Raw genomic sequence first — 16,471 nt, forward strand, 5'->3', positions numbered from 1 at the left:
GCTATAATCAGGAAACCTATCTAGACTGCCTTTACGTAGTCTCAAGCAATTTAAAAAAAAACAGTTTTAAAGTGCTAACATGAAAGAAGGGATTACGTAATAAGTGGTTCAAGAGGCAAGAAATGTTCCCATTATTCTACAAGTTATCAGGATCATTTCTCATTACAAGAGACTCTCAACTTACGTGGGGGTTGTGTCCCAGGGATTGCACCTAATGCCAAAGTCATGTTTGGTCAAAACACACTGGGTTCAATGGCAGGAGGGATTGCCACAGTCCTTTTTCCTGGACATCTGCCCCCTATTTAATTTTTTTAAAATTTTTTGCCAAACACATGAAGCTGAATGCACATGGGTTATAAATGCACAAGTTGTGAGTTACCTTTATTGTAAAGAAGCCACACCTTTTCAAACAATTATTTCACCGGATTTTGATCCATGATAATGAACCAAACACATTTAACACCTAGCTTCTCAAGTGCCTTTTCCCATAATCAAGTGAAGCGTTTTTCTTTCCCTGACCAATTTTCTTTCACAAGCCTCTCTGAAGCTTATAGGCATTCTAGTCTTAACATACTACATTTTTGTTGGCTAGGCGTTAACACACTGACTTGTTATATAACATGAGATGTCCTACAACTTTTTTCAAGCAGCCCATTTAAAGAACTTTTTCTTTATATATATATATATATATAATCTATATATCTATATTTCTATTTCAGTCAGAGAGAAGATTCAGTAAGATTCCGGTATAACAAACTCAAATTCAGTACTGCCATCCGATGGATTTTGTTTGAATAGTGATTCACTTCCCTGTGGAACAAATATATCATCCCAGGTCATTGGCTTTCCTGAAGGGTTAGGGGCTGGTTCTTGAGGGGCTTCTTTTGCAGGGTCAACAGGATAAACAAGAGCACTGTCATTTACCATGGGTATATTGCTGGAACTACCCGAAATATATGCATAATTTCTGATCTGCAGAGACCGACAGGGATGCAAGCGATATAGCTTGGACTCGCCAGAAGGATCCTGGCTGTGAACCGATCTTACGTGCGTGGCCATGACCTGATAGTTGATGAAACACTGGCCACATGCCAAGCACTGGTACCGCCGCTCCCCGGTGTGGTGAATTTCATGCTTGGTGCGGTACTCCGCAAGAGGAAAAACCTTCTCACAATAGCGACATGGATACTTCTTCTCCCAAGAATGGACGTTGAAGTGTCTCCGCAAACTTGTAAGACAAACGTAAGACCTCCTGCACACAATGCAGATATAGTAGACCTTGCCATCCATTATGAGCTCGTAGTGATCATCATGCTTTACTTTCAGGCGCTTCCTGTTTGTAGAATCGTCCCCCGATGTTCTGGGCATGTCATCCAACTGCACTTCTCCATCAGCCTCATCTTTCACAGGAATTACAATATCATAGGTATCTTCACCGATGTTTGCATAAACCTTGCAACCTGTTGACAAGCCTTCTATCTCAGTAGCTTTATCTAAAGTGATGGTCTTCTGGCCTTCTGTTACGTGCTTTGGCACAGCGCCCGCTGGAGCATCCTTGTTGTTCCCAGGAAGAACATCAGAAACTTTATTTTTGAACTTTCTGGGTTGGGAGACTGGTTCTTGGGGAAAGCTAGGGCTGTGCTTCTTCTGTACTCCTGTGGCATCAGGTGCAGCGGCTGGTTTAGGGGTGGTGGGCTGCTGGACCAAAGAACTGCTGCTTGCTGAACCTGGGCTGGATGAACCGAGGATGTCGTCGTCATCTTCAACATCCTCATCTTCATCCTCTTCTTCATCAATGGCATTGGTTTCCATGTCAGTTAAGGAATCGTTATTAGATGGCTGCTGATTCTCTTCGGGGATAGGAGATACCTCTATTTCGTGCGATGAGCCAGCATTCGGCAATGCTCCAATCTGCGGCCTATTTAACACAAGCACATTTGGACCCGCAGGTTTTGGAACCGAGGGGACAAGCGGCTCAGCAGGGACTTGGTTTTCAGTTGGATTTGACTGGCCAGGGCACGAGTCAAGCCTCGGAGCTGTCGCTGCAGCTGACTGAGGCGGGGAAGTACTGCTGGTACAATTTATTTGGTCAGGGACCCCCACAGGATTTAGGCAAGGCTGGCTCTGTGTTACTACAGTAGGCTCCAGGGGACAGTCCTTTGGAGGCACAAGCTCGGAGCAGAAAATGACGTCGTCATCGTCAGAATCACTGATGGTAATCTTCGCAGCATCACACGCTTCCCCATGCAGCGAGACAGTTACAGCGGGCTCCTCATCAATTAGATTTTGGCCCCCAGCTGGTGTTGGAGGCTTCTGTGCTTCGAGACCATTAGTTTCAGAGCTGGGCCATTCTGAAGCGCCAGGCTTGACACTTCCTGACATACTTTTCACCTGCTGCAAAGGACCACCCAAATCAGCAAGGAATTTAACTCCCAGCAACTGCCCTGATTTAATTAACTCATCGAGCAAGTCCGATCTCACCCGGACTATTTTGGAGCTGTAAATGTAATTGAGAATTTCTGCAAAAATCTCTGCTCTGATGAAGTTCAGTTCAACCACTTGACCTGCAAGGGCGAAAAGCTGGTGGAAGTAAGTGCTGGAAGCTGAAAGGACATTTCTGTGGGCTCGAAATTTCCGGTCCTCCACAATGATGGTAACATCACAGAAAAGTCCATGTCCTCGCTGTTCATCCAAAGCCTTTAACAACATGCCAGAGTACTGGTTGTCTGTTGCGGTGATTAGCTTCCTGGTCTCCATTCCTACAATGAGAAAGAGAAGTGTGTTCATATGTATCTGCTACAGAAGGAGATGCTTATACCCTGCGCTCCAAATATCATCTTGAATGTTCAGTAGCAGCATCTTGAACTAGATTGAAAGCTTTTAAGTTGGAATGTTAATGAATTTGACTTATGAGATTATCTTGCTCGGAAGCCATGTATTAAGGAATAACTCAGAGTTCCTCAAAACAGAAAGCATTAAGAATATTTACTACTACATTTCCCAGTAAACTGGGCTACAATCCTAAACTACTTATTTTAAAAGTAATTTCTCTTAACAATAATAGCCCTTAATGTGTTTAAAATTGCATGTGTGACTGAGGGAGGGAATCATCCAAGAGAGTGTATGTACAAAGACTGGGGTCAGATACTATCAGATAGAAAATCTGTGCTTAAAAAACCCAAATAATTTATTAATGTCCCAAACTAAATACTGTTGCCCTTCAAATAAAGCCTAATATTATAAGGCTGCAGCCCCTTGGTTGACGGAAAAGCAGCTTTGAAAAATATCTAAGCAACGCTGACAGTGACAACACTTTTCCTAGAACTGTTTTGAAGAAAAACGATAAATATTTACAAACCTCAAATGCCAAACATCTGTGCAAATCCAATGCATAAAGAAGACTGATTATATTATATCAGCCTCTTTGGGGATAAATGCATCTCTCATTCTCCTAATCAAGAGGAAAAATAAAAATATTTTTAAAGAATACTGTTAACTGAAGCAAAGAAAATGCAAGGGGGCATTTAAATATTGTTACACAACCAAGGGCTACTACCTTACACATGTATTGTTAGTCAGGCTGCCAGAGCAAACAAGTCACTGAGTTCCCGAGCCTTTAAGTACAGGGTGAAAGGAGCATCTTAACAATTGCACCTTTCCCATAACTAGTGAGAAAAGTTGAAGCTGTTGTAATTCCCACTCCTGGGCAACTGTTAAAGACATGGGAGCCCAGTTCCCTATTGTATCCTTAGAGCAAAGAGCTTATCCAACCTTCTTCTTGTGCAGCTGCTTTTACCCTGGGGGGAAGCTGCTCTTTAGCGATCAGTCAGAACAAATGACAATTTGGCTTTTCCTCATATGTTGCCTGCCATTTGTTCCAATCTATTGCTGAAACTGCTTGGACATGTGCTTTCTAGTATGGGCCCAATGAGACAATGTTGTATATTAGAATAATTAAAGTGCAGACAACTCCTGTCCTATACGAAAGAGTGAGGGTGAAGTCAGAAATTCAGTGCTTGTAAGATCCTACAGATTGAGAAGCCAGCTTGGTTAAATAGTGTAGGCATGCTGAGACATATCCTTGGAGGTGTTTGCTTTTATATATATATATTTTAAAAACTACTTAAAGGGACTATAGACTGGATATGTGGGAGGAGAGCATGTGAGAGCGTGAAGCCTGGGAAAGGCCCACTTTCAAGACTAAATCTAGCTCCACCACAGCCACTACCACCATCAACTGCAAAGAGAGCTGTAGACCAGCTCCCACTCACCCTGTGCTGCACATGTAAAAAGGGATAACCAGACTGAAGCTTCTGTTGCCTGCAGAGGGAAGGGCAGAACAGAGTTTTGAGGTTCCCCCTTGGAGACTCAATTCAGGGCCAACATCACCTGGAAATCAAGCTCACTTTGCCAAGTTGGCTCAGTTACTCCTACCCTAACTGAAACAGCACCCACCCCTCCAAGCAGAGGTGTGTAGTACACCCAATGCCATTCACTTTGGCACCTGGAGCAGAAAAAAAAACCCACAAGTATTTCTCACTCACCTTAGCGGGAAACCATCCCCAACTCAAATATAGTAATAATAATAATAATAATAATAATAATAATAACAATAATAATAATAATAATAATAATAATAATAAATTAAATAACTAACAGCCAAACAAATAACCAAAAACCAGCTACCTCTCTCTGCCTAATAATGGTAGGGTCAGGACAGAACAGTGGTACTTGTTGCCTGCTGGGAGGTGGACTTCCAAGCTCCAAAAACCAAACCTGACTTAGCCTACAAATTGAGATTAGAAGTGGTAGCCACCCCCGCCAATAGCACTCTTAGAAAGCAAGCAGTGTGCAGAACCCTCAGTCTCAGTCTGTTTCACCTGGACTGTGCATTTGTTGGATTGAACTTTGGTTGTGTGGAGCCAGGCTGAAAACATGAACGCATAAGAAAAATGGGTGCAAGAGGTGAGTTGGAGTTCCTTCCAGAAAACAAACGAAGCGGGCATTAGCAGAGGTTTTAATGTTTTAACTTCCAAGGGCCTTTTAAAGTGTTACAAGTGGTCTGGTTTTCTGTAACCTGCTCTGAGTTATGGGGTGGGGGCAACTGGGACAGCCACGTAATGGAACACATATGAGAAGCTTTCCAGATAGATTAACGCCTGGTATATTGTCAAAGAACCCAAGAAACAGGACATTAGAGGGAATATGGGTTTATTTGTTTTATTAGGCCCTGCTCTGATGCTTTTAAAATCAGTCTGATAGACAAGAGTGGTTCAGATGCAAAGGTCTCAGCCTAAGAAGCTACAGGTTCTCTGCCTAAAAACAAGCTGTATTCTGCATGACCCCCTCCTCGCATTTCCCTTCTCCCACATGCCCAGTGTTGACATCTAAAATGACCCACAAAAAAACGCAGCTGCTGAAGCTTTTCCCACAGTTTATTTCACAGCCAGGAAAGTTTCAGCTGCAGTCAAAGCTGGAGAAACAGAGCCTGTAAACAAAGCAGCAACTCTTAGGAGTGAAGCATAGGGGATTGTCATGCAGAATATATTTGTCAAACTGGAGCAACAAGTTTCTATAGGAAAAGAGCAGAACAGGAAAGCGGAAACCTTGGGAAATCTTTGATTGCTACATACACATATTCTATGCATTATGCTCAACTCCACTCATCTTCACTGTCCGGAGACTATCAGCTAGTGCATTCAGTTCTTTTGCGATTTTGCTTTATACATGCCCCAAACTGAAGGCTGAGGGAACCACTGCAAGCAGTAGCAGCAGCAGCAGCAGCAACAACAACAACAACAACAACAACAACAACAACAACAACAACAACAACAACAACAACAACAACAAGAGTCTGGGAGAACTTCTGGGTGGCTGCTGTGAAAGAGAACCGTTTCAAGTGTAAATGATGGTATTCAACTTGTAAGTGTGTGAAATGGAAGAGGCTTTAAGGTGCCATTTGTGGGAAGTGAGTGAGGGGTGAGCTGCAACCACAAGGGGAAGATGCTAGGTGGAGAAAGAGCAGAAGCAGAGATACCAGAGTGCGGGGGGGGGGGACACTTGGGAGGAAAAGAAACAATGAGCACCAAGGAGGGAAGAAGCAAACAGCAACCTCAGGAAGGGGATGTGCTGTAGCACCTTAGGAACATGGGATGCTGCATTATACCAAATCAGACTTATGGGTCTATCCAGCCCAGTAATGTATACACTGGCTGGCAGCGGCTTTCCAGGGTTTCAGACAGTCCTACCTGGAGGTGCTGGGGATTGAACCTGGGACCTTCTGCACGCCAAGTAGGTGCTCTACCCCTTGAGTTGCAGCTCTTCTACTGAGGGAAGCAGGGGGTGGGGTGGGGTGATGGCAGACTAGCTCACGCTGCACCAGGGGGCTCGTCCACACTTCTACCTAGAAAGCATGGGTCCAAGTGCTTTACCACTTCTAGGCATATGTCTGAGTGGTTTCCCCTTTGTCCCTCTCCTTTCCTAAGGCAAACCTGCTCTTTAGCGATAGATTGGAACAAATGGCCATCCAGGGAAAACCCGAATTGCCTTTACAAAAGGATTTAGGAATGAGCCCTTTAACCAGCCACGTCCGTCCCCCCCCCATCCCGTCCCCCCCCCCCGGGAAGCTCGTTCTTTGGCGCTGAATTGGAACAAACGGCAATCTGCAGAAACTCAATTGTTGTTTGCTCCGATTCTGCACAAAACCATGTGTTTCCCTGGCGGGCAGGGGGGTGGGGTGGGGGACAGGGAGATGCATACGGAAGTATGGACAAGCCCTGATCAATTGGGGGGGGGGGTGTCCTCTTATTTATTATTTACCCTTTGCTTCCAAAAAGAAAAGAAAGCGGGGTGGGGGGTGTGCTCTATCCCTGAAGGGAAAGGAAGAATCCCAGTCGGGGCAAACCAACAGACTTGAGGGTTCAGCACAAGTTGGTGGAGTGGGTGGGGGGCGCGCGCAAAAAATAACGGGGGAAGGGGAAGCGGCTCCCCAGGACACCCCAGGGGGCTGCTTCCTCTCCTTCCGCTCCTCCTCCCCCCACCCTCTTTCTCCAGCTGACCTAATGCTGGAAGCCGCTGAGCCCCTTCCCCGTTAGCATGCTGGGGGCGGCGGGGGAAGCACGCGCAAGGCGGCACCGGCTTGCACAAAGGAGAGCGCGCCGCCTTCTTTTCCTGCCGGCCTCACCCGGCGCTTAACCTTCCCTGGGACCCCGCCCGCACCCCGCGTTAAGTGGGGGTTGGGGAGGTAGGGGAGAGAGGGAGAACGAGAGATATATACGGGCCCGATACCTCCGCCGCGCTCCTTGCACCGTCGCCCAAAGCCGCCAGCCCCGAAGACAGGCGCACGCGAAAACTCGCCGTCCGCAGACGTCGAAGACGCCTCCCCGTTTGCCGCGCCGCCACCAGGGGCCGCTGTCGCAGGCTCTCGGTAGCACCAGCGCCGCTTCCTCTCCCCGCCCCGCCTTCGCCCCGCCTCCTGGTTTCAAGGATCGGGAGGCAGAACACGCGTTCACGCTCGGCAAGTTTCGGCGCCTTTGCCCGAGCGCGCACGGCTACGTTCGGAGAGGGCGGGTTCGAAGGGAGAGCCTTAAGGAGAGCGCGCTCGGATGCTGTCGGAAAATTCCGGCGAAAGAGAGGAAAACCCAGAAAGGAACCCTGAAGGGTCTTCGGCAACTTTCGGCTTTTGGGACGATGACCGCATTCTGCGCGGCTCCATGTCTTAAAAAAAGTAAATTAAAAAAATTGATCGATCGGGTGATTGATTAATTTATTATTATTATTATTATTATTATTATTATTATTATTATTAAAAAAACATGGAGCCGCCAGAATGCGATCGTCTCGAACACTCCAAAAGCTGAAATTTCATTAATTAAAAGTAATTAAAGTCATTAATAAAAAGAATTAATGGATGGATGGATGGATGGATGGCTAATGCTCAGCAACCACGGAGCCAGGTCCTAGAAAGCCGCCGCCCACGTGGCTGAGAGGCATCAGAGCACCATCAAGCTCTTAAGCCACGTGTGCCCCAGAACCCAGGGAAAGTCTACACAGACTTACTAAAGAAGGGGGCTTCCGTGTAAACATAAAAAGGAGAAGGAGTCTCTTTGAAGTTTACTTCCGAGTACGCAAGCACCAGGTTGTGTTTTTTTTCGGGTCGGGGGTGAAGAGAAGGAATAATCAGATAGCACCTCTAACTCTCAAAGCCCACAGACTCTAAATTAAAAAACCAGCATTTAAATACTCGTTCACTTTGGCTATAAAAAAATAACGCTGCTGCTGCTGCTGCTGCTGCTGCTACACCAGACTACCTACAACAAATACAAGTCCCACTTCAGTCAAGAGTGCTGGTGTTAAACTCACCAGTACTGTACTGAGAAAGAAAAGCAAGTTGCTCAAATGCCCTTGGAAACAGCAGCTTATTCCAGGCAGCTACTGAATGACTGGATGTAACTGGGCATACTTCACTTTATGAAGCATAGCCGAAACACAACTTGCATGTAAAACGCTTCCGGCATTCTTTAAAAAACACACCTTGCAGCTAATCTCAGCAGGGGCAAAAAATAAAGATTTATTTACCAAGTCTGCAAAGTGCTATCCAGTACTGCAGGCATGTCCAACAGGTAGATTGTGATCTACTGGTAGATCACTGGACGTCTGCGGTAGATCACTGATGATAGATCATTGGCTCCCCCCAAAGAAGCTGAACAACTGTGGCTCCCCTTAAAAAGGGTCAACATTTTACCTCCTCCCTGAAAAAAAAAATCAATTTTGACCTCGAACCCCCCCCAAAATGGGTGTTCCTCCTGCCTAAAAAAAGCTCAACAACTCTGACCTGAATCCCCTAAAAGGGGGTAGCTCACTAGATCGCAGTCTCTTGGGAGTTTGCCACCCCTGCAGTACTGCAAAGTACACCCAGTCCCAGGAGCCACTTGAAAAGCTAGATACTCATGCTAATGCCCTGACCTGCATTTGTCAACCTTGATAAAGACAACCTAGCAAGCAGCTTGCCCCTAGCTTGGCTTTGGCTTTTACTGGTGGAACCTGTTGATTTATGCACATCTAGTCAATCCACAACAAAACTGCCTACAAATTGGGAATGCAAGCCACTTGTTAATCACTTCAGATTAGGCAACTGGTCCTAACATAAAAAAGAACTTGATTCAATAATAGAAACAAAATAAAAATAAAAATACTTCCAGTAGCACCTTAGGGACCAACTAAGTTTGTTATTGGTATGAGCTTTCATGTGCATGCATAATTCTTCAGATACCAATAATAGAAAAAACATAAGAAGCAGAAGAAGTATCCTTTAAATCACTTGTTGTCATTTAATTCCCACCTGTATATTGATGGTGTCAATGATCTATTCACTAGAAATGACTACAGTTTTTTTGTATTGCTAATGTACTTTCTCTGCTTGCAGTTAGCACAGTTCTGGGATTCATACCCTGCTTTCTCAGTAGAATCTGCAAGTGTTCTCTATTGTTTTCTGGGAGAAGCTCAATTGGTGAGCAGCCCTTGGAATGCTTGCCCATTAGGAAATAAGTGTGGACCTTCCAATAGTTAAGGGAAAGTGGATGTATTCTCCTTCTTTCTGGGTAAGTATTTCTAATATTCCTCCCTACCCACATCTCTTTTCACTGGTGTCTTAAGACAGAGTCAATTCCTTGAAGAGAAAAAAACTGTGGTAGTGCCTGTTATTTCCACAGTTTCTTGTAACTCCAGTACTACTTTAACTTTACGACTCCCCAGGTCACTTCTTGGGTATGATGGCGTCAGGCAGCAGGGAGTCCTATTGGGTGACTCGCTGGATCATCACCTTGTGGTGAGTGGGCTTCCATGTTCCTATGACCCTTGTGAGCGAAGCCGTTGGGAGTCTCATACTCCCAGCTGGGTCACTCAAGGCGGTTAGGTCAAAGGGGAGCAGTTAGACCAAGAATGATCCAAGAAGTCCTCAACGGCAGAAAAGGCGGAAGATAACAAGCAGTATGTTACAACAGCTGTGAAGGCAGATAAAGGCTGCAGCAGATAAGAATCAACTGGTCGTCGTGATATTCATGTCATCGGAATAGAGCTTACTGCGAAGACTGTGCGTTGGTAAGCGTGCACTGATCTACACACATAAAACAAATTCATGCACAGGTGTCTTCCAAAAACCCATCCCAAACCCTAACTCCAAAAGTCCCATGGCCATTGGCAAATGGTAACAGGGGATAGGACCGTGAAATCTGGAAGCCCCTAGTCATGAACCAGTACATGGGCTGTGGATACAGATTCAGTCACTCTGACTCAAGGAATGAGGCAGTTGAGCAGCTAGGCAGCTGTATCCATGACTGAGCAGCCCTATTTAGGATCCACTCTGCTCATCCCAAAAAGAGGGAGGGGCTAGAAAAGGTGCCCTAAACATAGTCTGCCTCCCTATTTACCTGACTGGATTGCCGTGCCCAGTGGGGCTACCCAGCAGTCATAAAAGACAATTGAACTTTGGAACATGGAATATATGGACTTTGTTGGATAACACAGATAATGAGCATCCCAAACGCTGAACTGCCATCATTGCAAGAGAGTTACGATGTTTTAACATCAATATGGCAGTGCTTCAAGAAACTCAAAGAGCTGGAGAGGGACAACTGAAGGAAGAAAAGGAGGCAACACTTCTTCTGGAAAGGTCTACCTGAACAAGAATATTGAATACATGGAGCAGGCTTTGCTATCAAAAACAATCTTGTGAAGCTCTTGTCAGAAGTCCCTAACAGCATTAATGAGCAACTTTCAATCCTTCGAATAAAACTCACCATAAACCAACAGGCTACTATTCTAAGCGCTTATGCACCAACACTGGATGCCAATGAAGGCATTAAAGAATTTTTTTTTTACTCTCAGCTGGATACCATCCTCTCAGAGATGCCTAAGGAGGATAAAATTATTCTCCTGGGTGATTTTAATGCAAAAATTGGGCAAGATTTCAATCTGTGGGAAAGAAGGAATTGGCAATAGCAACCAGAATGGAATCTTACTTTTGACTATATGTGCAGCACACAACCTTGTTATTACCAACACACACTTTCAACAAAAAATAAATTTAAAACATCATGGAGGCACCCTCAGTCGAACCACTGGCACCTCTTAGACTATGTAATTGTCCGAGTAGAAGATCGCTGTTATGTGCTCCTTACCAGAGCTATGATGAGTGCCAACAACTGCTGGACAGATCACCGATTAATACACTCCACGATGGCTATCAAGATTATAACACAACTTGGCTTCAAGATAGGAAACCAAGGCGCAAAGTGAACACTCGAGCCCCTCAATATTGCTTCCAAGTGACTCGTAAGGACCATCTGCTTTCAGAGTTCCCTGATAACATTGAGGAACACTGGACCAAGCTAAAAACATCCATTACTGCAGCGTGTGAACAAACTATTGGATACCAAACCAATAAATACCAGGACTGGTTTGATGAGAATAACAGTGAGATTGGATGCATTATTGACAAGAAAAGGAAGGCCTTTCAGATCTGGCAAAGAGATAGATAGATAGATAGATAGATAGATAGATAGATAGATAGATAGATAGATAGATTATTTATTTATTCCCCACCCATCTGACGGGGTTTCCCCATCCATTCTGGGCAGCTCCCAACAGAATATTAAAAAATGATAAAACATCAAACATTAAAACATTTCCCTAAACAGGGCTGCCTTCAGATGTCTTGTAAAAGTCAGATAGTTTTTTATTTCCTTGACAACTATTGGGAGGGCATTCCACAGGGCGTGCACCACTACTGAGAAGGCCCTCTGCCTGGTTCCCTGTAACCTCACTTCTCACAGGAAGGGAACCGCCAAAAGGCCCTCAGAGCTGGACCTCAGTGTCCGGGCTGAACAGTGGAGACACTCCTTCAGGTATACTGAGCCGAGGTCATTTAGGGCTTTAAAGGTCAGCACCAACACTTTGAATTGTGCTCAGAAACATACTGGGAGCCAATGTAGGTCTTTCAGAACCAGTGTTATATGGTCTCAGCAGCCACTCCCAGTCACCAGTCTTGCTGCTGCATTCTGGATTAGTTGTAGTTTCCTTCAAAGGTAGCCCCACGTAGAGTGCATTGCAGTAGTCTAAGCAGGAGATTAACCAGAGCATGCACCACTCTGGCGAGACAGTCTGCGGGCAGGTAGAGTCTCAGCCTGCGTACCAGATGGAACTGGTAGACAGCTGCCCTGAACATAGAATAGACCTGCGCCTCCATGGACAGCTGTGAGTCCAAAATGACTCCCAGACTGTGCACATGGTCCTTCAGGGGCACAGTTACCCCATTCAGGACCAGGGAGTCCTCCACACCTGCCCGCCCCTTGTCCCCCCCAAAACAGTACTTTTGTCTTGTCAGGATTCAACCTCAATCTGTTAGCATCCAGACACACAGAGAGACATTCACCGCCTTCACTGGTGAGGTAGAGCTGGGTATCATCCACATACTGATGAACACCCAGCCCAAACCCCCTGATGATCTCTCCCAGCAGCTTCATGTAGATGTTAAAAAGCATGGAGGAGAGGATAGAACCCTGAGGCACCCCACAAGTGAGAGCCCAGGGGACTGGACACTCATTCCCCAGCACCACTCTCTGAACACGGCTCAGGAGGAAGGAGCAGAACCACTGTATAACAGTGCCCCCAGCTCCAAGCTCCTCCAGATGGTCCAGAAGGATGTCACGTCGATGGTTTCAAAGGCCAAATCTGGGAGAGCTGTGTACAGCTATTAACCAAATGAAAAACAACAAAGCCAGCGGAACTGTTGGGATACCTGCCGAAATCTTTAAAGTAGGTGGAATTGAACTTACACAACTTCACAAGCTCATGGAAAAAAATCTGGGAGAGGAGATCCCAGCAGACTTCAGGTATGCCAAAATTATCAATCTCTCTCTAAAAAAAAAGTAACAGAATGGATTGTGGAAACTATCAAGGCATCTCTTTATTAGCTGCGGCCAGTAAAATTCTAACAATGATCTTAGCAAACCATCTCTTAACAATATCTGAGGCTACGCTTCATGAATCCCAAAATGGTTTTAGACCTTCTAGGGGGACAGTGGACATGATTTTCACCACTCAACAGCTTCAAGAAAAATGCAGAGAACAAAACCAACCCCTGTATATGGTGTTTATTCACCTGACTAAGACCTTCAGCACTATAAATCGTAATGCCCTTCTGAATTTCCTTCTGAAAATTGGCTGCCCAGCTAAATTTGTGAACATCCTTCGGCTCCTCCATGATGATATGACAGCAACAATCACAAATAGCAATGGTTCTCAAAGTGAACCATTCACATTAGGACCAGGTGTTAAACAGGGTTGTGTTGTTGTCCCAACTCTATTCATTATTTTCATTGCCATGATCCGGAGTATACTGGAAGAAGCAAAGATCACCAGTGTCGAAGCAATTATTCTTCAACATCAACTTCGCTGGACTAGTCATGTTGTTCGGATGCCTGATTATCGTCTTCCAAAGCAACTACTCTATTCCAAACTTAAAAATGGAAAGCGTAATGCTGGTGATCAGCAAAAGAAGTTTAGAGACTCTCTTTAAAAAAGTAGTATAAACACCAACAACTGGGAAACACTGGCCTGCAAGTGCTCCAATTGGAGAACAGCCTTTACCAAAGGTGTCATGGGCTTTGAAGACACTTGAACTCAGGACAAAAGGGAGAAACATGTTAAGAGGAAGGCACGTTGGGCAAACCCTCACCATGGTCAACTCCCGCCTGGAAACCTATGTGGAAGGATGTGTGGATCCAGAATTGATCTCCACAGTCACTTACGGACTCAGTGTTAAAACTGTGTTCATGAAAGACAATCTTACTCGACTACAAGTGATTGCCAAAGAAGAAGGCTTTAACTGAAGTGAATCAAATAACTCTACCTGTTATACTTCCGTCCAGTTAATGCTCACATAATGTTTATTATTACTCCTGTAAGACAGGCTTCAAATAAAATTGCTCTCAGTTGCCTAAGGTGCTAATGATATTTCATCTTTCGCAAAACTGGAAGGCATAGCGAGAAGCATTAGAAGCACTGTAATTTCTTTAGTCCCTAACACATAATGAAGAACACTTGTTGAACCGCACTAGGAAAGCTCTGTTAGTTAGAGCAGTGGTTCCCAATTAGGGGTCCAAGGACCCCTGGGGGTCTGCAGAACACACTCAGGGGGTCCATGGACCCAAACTATATTTTTGGTCATTTTGTATGGTAATATCTCATATTTTGTGGTCTGTTTAGCACTGTGTGATTTTTTAACAAACTGGCCAAAATCAGTTTTGATATTACATCACGACAACAATTTTGACCCAGCAATGCGCAGCAATATATTGCTCCTCACGCATGGGACAGCAGGGCAGCCAATTTCAAGGCACCGCTGATACCGCAAGATGAACTCAGCCGATAACACTGCTGATCTGAGCTGCCTTCCCTCATGCTGAGGGAGACAAAGGCAGCCAATAACTCTGCAGTCTTCCCTCACACTCAGGGAAAACAGGGTATCTAATTGTGAGGCGCTGCTTTTCACTCATGCTGACAAACAGCAGCTGATCGCCCTCACTTCAAGGCACCATGGCACTATCTTCCCCTGGCACTGAGGTGGGGCAGCTTTTCTCAGTCAGCAAGAAAGCAGCAGCAGCCACAGTGAACGTGCATCTTCGCTGGCTGCCATTGCTGGCTGTCCCATTGTTGGGGGGGCTTGATGCATCACCCATCCCCATCCCCTCCCACTCAAACAATGTGGTGGAGGTGACTCCGCTTCCTCTTCTCTCTCCCCCCCCCCCATTCTGATCTCCATGACTGCTTCTTCCCTCATCCCCACGCCTGATCTGCATCTATGTGACTGCTCCTTCCCTCATCCCCAATTTCAGGTATCAGAATATCGCAAGGTTTAGCGATATATCACAATGTTGAAAACCAGATATCGCTCAGCCCTAGTCTGTTTTTCAGTATACCTAAAATCCTTTGCTTATTAGGGGCTACCCCACATTTTGTTCAGAAAATTGCTTTTCAAAAGTAGGGGGTCCATGGCTTGGCTTTTGAAAAATATGGGGTCCTCAGTAATTAGCTAATTGGGAACCAATGGGTTAGAGCACTGAGCTGATTACACCAAGGTCGCAGGTTCAATCTCAATATGGGACATCTGCACATTCCTGTATTGCAGGGGCTTAGACTAGAACAGGGGTGGCCAACTCCCAAGAGACTGCGATCTACTCATGGAGTTAAAAACTGGCAGTGATCTACCCCCCTTTTTGGGGGGTTCGGGTTGAAGTTGTTGAGTTTTTTCAGGGAGGAGGTGAGATGTTGAGGTTTTTTTAGGGGAGCCACAGTTGTTCAGCTTCTTTGGGGGGAGCCAGTGATCTACCAGTGATCTACCGCAGACCTCCAGTGATCACGATCTACCTGCTGGACATGCCTGGACTAGATGACCCACAGGATCCCTTCCAATTCTACAGTTCCATGAAACTACTTCCTAATTATGTTGTCTACATTTAGGGCATAAGAGAAGTATTTGTGTAGCTTCCCAACAATGTTCTCTAGTAACTTTTAGGATCCAACCTATCCATTAGAATAAATTATCAGCAAGTTGTGATCCCTCTATTTTAAGGCACAGAAATTTGAGAATCACATTCCAGAACTTCAAAATGAACAATGAATCTGCCACCTATCCTGCACATACGATAGGTATCAAAATGCTGAATATTAAAACACTGTTTTCCTTTATGTGTTTTGTGGATCTCAGCCCTGGTAAAGCTTAGCTGGGAAAACAGAATTGCCAGTTCAGCTAATCTGTACAGATAAAAAGTTTTATGAACGTATGGATTTGTGTGTGTGTGTGTGTGTGTGTGTGTTTATGTCTGAGAGACCCTTAATTGGTAGGTGTGATAACAGTAACTGAGATGGTTCTTAACGCCAAGAGAACTGATTTTTATTCCTACATTTTGCTACCCAGAATCAGAAAACGTAACAAGAAGCCCTTCAATTCTTAGTCTTATTTAAAAAAAAAGAAGATCCCCCGTATTTGGAGGGAGGGTATCTGCACCCCACAGAAAAGAAAGGCGCGCAGCAACCCAGCCAGGACCTTGCTTCGCTTTTTCTTTTATCCAAAGGGGTTGGGTTAAATGGTCCCTAATAAAACTCCCCCCCCACGCCTTTCTCAGTTGCTTGCCCGGGTCCTTAGCCGCACCTCCGAAGCGCAATGAACTGCGAGGAAAGGTTGTTCTCACCTGGAGTTTGGCTTCCCGCCTCGGTCATGGCGCCAGCCTCCATCGCTCCTTAGGGGCTGCAAGCCCATCCAAGCACAAAGGAGCCGTCTCTGGGAACCATTGCGAGTCACCTTGTAGCATCACGAGCGCTATACGGTGTTGCGCCCGGATGCAGAGGGTGACTGTAGAGATAAAAAGTAAAGAAGCGTAATCTAAAACTAGGCGTTTGGACCAATCAATAG

The 16,471-nt window shown here is 45.3% G+C and overlaps 1 protein-coding gene across 3 annotated transcripts; it reads right to left on the bottom strand.

The window, feature by feature from the left end:
* Positions 1–317: 317 nt before the first annotated feature.
* Positions 318–16,369, bottom strand: ZBTB33 (zinc finger and BTB domain containing 33). 3 transcript variants are annotated; one of them, XM_033137961.1, is made up of 2 exons: positions 16,251–16,369; positions 318–2,759 (listed from the first exon to the last, which is right to left on the bottom strand). In XM_033137961.1, exons 1-2 carry the CDS (start codon positions 16,291–16,293, stop codon positions 733–735), a joined length of 2,070 nt encoding a protein of 689 aa, XP_032993852.1. In that variant the 5' UTR covers positions 16,294–16,369; the 3' UTR covers positions 318–732. The 3 variants fall into 3 exon arrangements, with proteins under 3 accessions (XP_032993852.1, XP_032993853.1, XP_032993854.1); XM_033137962.1 differs by lacking the exon at positions 16,251–16,369 and adding an exon at positions 7,288–7,405; XM_033137963.1 differs by lacking the exon at positions 16,251–16,369 and adding an exon at positions 6,249–6,269.
* Between the last annotated feature and the right edge of the window lie 102 nt (positions 16,370–16,471).

This window comes from Lacerta agilis, chromosome Z (assembly GCF_009819535.1).
Source record: "Lacerta agilis isolate rLacAgi1 chromosome Z, rLacAgi1.pri, whole genome shotgun sequence".
Classification (NCBI taxonomy): Eukaryota; Metazoa; Chordata; class Lepidosauria; order Squamata; family Lacertidae; genus Lacerta; species Lacerta agilis.